The sequence below is a fragment of the Seriola lalandi genome, unplaced genomic scaffold, assembly GCF_002814215.2.
Source record: "Seriola lalandi dorsalis isolate HSWRI2012SDOR001 ecotype SW California unplaced genomic scaffold, Sedor1 jcf7180001973262, whole genome shotgun sequence".
NCBI lineage: Eukaryota > Metazoa > Chordata > Actinopteri > Carangiformes > Carangidae > Seriola > Seriola lalandi.
The window spans coordinates 41-2,926 of NW_019443928.1; the positions used below are offsets into that span (position 1 = coordinate 41).

The following is a 2,886-nucleotide window of genomic DNA, read 5'->3' on the forward strand; positions in this document are numbered from 1 at the left end:
CATCATCTGGCAACCATGAATATATGTCCAAAATTTCATGTCAATATATCCAGAATTTGTCAAGCTTTAGTCTGGAGCAAAGTGGTCAACTGACTGACTGATCAACAGACCATCACTACCATCCTTAACACCATGCTGCTTCCGCATATCATATGAAACCAGTAGCTATGTGAAAAGTATCAAAAACATATGAATCAGTCTTAAAGCTTCTAAAATTGCTCTGTGTTAAAGTAAGAAATACACTGTCTTTATGAATATTTCTTGTTTTATTCCTGTCCTTTTAGGCTACTCTCCATGCCACAAACCGAGGGAAGACAAAGATCCAGAAGAAGCTAGAGAGGAGGAAACAAGGAGATGGGACCTTTAAAATCTATGAAGATGGAAGGAAGAGTGTGCGCTCCCTCTCTGGACTTCAGCTGGGCAATGATGTCATGTTTGTCAAACAGGGGACGTATGTAAATCCAAAGGACCGTGGTCGCCGCAATGTTCGTGACATGTTCCCCAGAGACAATGATGATGCCATTTCACGTGCCATGAGCGAGCCGGACCTCCACGGTCCCGATGTGGACTATTCTGAGATCAGCACCGACTCTGGACATGATTCTCTGTTCAACCGGCCCGGTCTGGGCACCATGGTCTTTAGGAGGAACTACGTGAGTGGGGGGATGTTTGACCTCGGTGGTCGGGACGAGGCAACTGTGGACCGGTCGGGCAATAATGTGCGTTTACGCAGTCGGCTGCAGCATTACCCGAGTCTGGATGCAGACAGCATTGGCAGCGCACGCAGCCTACAGGAGAGGAATGTGGAGGACCTGCCTTGGGAAGAAGTAGAATTAGGGCTGGACGATGACGATCAGCCTGAAACAAGCCCTCTGGAAGTTTTCCTAGCCACACAAAGCATGAGCGAGTTTTTCTCCATCTTCAAGAGGGAGAAGATTGACCTAGAAGCGCTGTTGCTGTGCTCTGACCATGACCTTAAGAGTATCCACATCCCCTTAGGACCGAGGAAAAAGATCTTAGATGCGTGTAAAAGACGGCTGGAGAGCATAGAGGACCCGGACTGCATCGAGGACACAGAACTGTGAGTGCTGAGATTTTCATTGAGATTACAGTTTAGTAAGGAAGTATTTGAGCAATGACATATTGTTTGTTATGTTGTCTCTGTTCTCCCACACATTGGATTTGATATGAAACAATAAATGTTGGGGAGTACCAACTTTCAATTTAAATTTGAGTATGTCCCCATCAGACACATCATTGCATCAGTGGGGGGGTTCAACATTTTCTCTGGGGCAAAAAGGAACCCAGTACAGTGTGTCAGTGAACTGAAGTGTTACAGTCTTTACAGTATCTTGCTTGATTAACTAAAACTGAATGTGATGGAGTAGAAAGAACAATATTACCCTTTGAAATGTATTTGAGTTGAAGTATGAATTAGAATAAAACTGAATTCCTGAGTGAATACAAAGGGGGTGACAACTATAGAAGCTAATACCAAACAGGTAAAAGACTAAACCACCACAGCCACACAGAAGATTATTAGAATGAAATAATAAACTCTGTATTGGTGTCAGAACATACCTCTACAACAGAGTACCAGTGTTTGCTAACATTAGATAATATATGACATTTTGGTTTTGAAACGCCAAGCCAACATTGGAAATGAAAGGCAGCACCATCAGCTAGCAAACACAAGTTAGCTAAACTGTAACTTAAGGCAAAATTTAGCCACTAGCTAATATTTGCATTCATCCGTAGATACTTGACACAATTTAATTCAGACATTCTGAAGGTAAGAAAGTAAAGTGTACTAAACAAGCTAGAGAGTTCACCACTGCTACTTACATTTACCTACACTGTCACCCAACACACAGGAGCTAGACATGAGGAATGAGGGCGGAGTCACAGATGGAGTGAGGCAGACAGACGAGATGTTAACTTACATCAAAGTTAAGAAATGGTACGGTCCACTTTAAGGGTGTCTGAAATCATACTACATCATTCTTCCAGGCATGAATATGGGAAATATATCATAATATGTACAATTACAGGTAAGTAGGATATATAAATGTTTAAACCCTCCGGACTGTTGTTTTTACCTCTTTTTTAAAATGCTTGCTTGGTCTGTATATTTGCTCTCATTGTCCTGCTGCATGATACTAAAGCTTGAGTACAGTATATAAGAATTGATTCCTAATCTGTTCACTAAGTATGGATATGAGCATCCTCAAACACTCTTCAAGCTAAAATGTCAGCATTATAACCTCATAGTATTTCATTTTAAATCCAATGTGCTGCAGTTGAGCCAAGAAATAAAAAAAGGAGTAACACTCCAAATGTTTATAGACTGCACTGCATTGTTGCTGTTGAGATGTAGCCACTGGGGAAATGTGTTGTTTAAAGAAATCTTCTTCAGTTACAAACATGGAATCTCTTGTTTTCATTCTATCCTGCAGATAATAAAAGTTGTTGTAGACTGTCCTCCTGCTGTGCGCTCATCCAGCCTTAAAGGTCAGTGGAGCATTGTTGAGCGAATGTCACGTACGGACAGGGAGGACTTCATGATTCACCTCTCCTGGTAGCACAGTGGTAACAAAGCAGAAAGGATACCGTCAAGATCAATATGTCAAGCAAGAGGAGACGAGCGTGAGATAAATTCTTAACAGGATTCTTGTACAGCGTCTTGTTAGCCTTGGGAGGATCACTGAAAATATCTGTGTATGATGGTTGGTTGGACTCCCCTGCACTGCATGGTTTAACAAACTGAAAGACAATCATCAGAGTGTAGTGCTGTGCAGTGTCATTGTATGCCACATGGCAGAGTTAACAAAGAGTTGATTGTGGGGTCTGTGTCCCCTGAATATGTTCGCCCCTGTGGGGTAAGTC

General features: G+C 42.1%; 1 protein-coding gene across 1 annotated transcript; it reads left to right on the top strand.

The window, feature by feature from the left end:
- Positions 1-284: 284 nt before the first annotated feature.
- On the top strand, positions 285-2,873 carry LOC111651572 (pre-mRNA splicing regulator USH1G-like; the record flags this gene model as incomplete). The annotated part of the gene is made up of 2 exons (XM_023401557.2): positions 285-1,081; positions 2,457-2,873. Coding segments are annotated over 2 exons (801 nt in total), but the record flags the coding sequence as incomplete, so codon positions are not given.
- Positions 2,874-2,886: the final 13 nt, after the last annotated feature.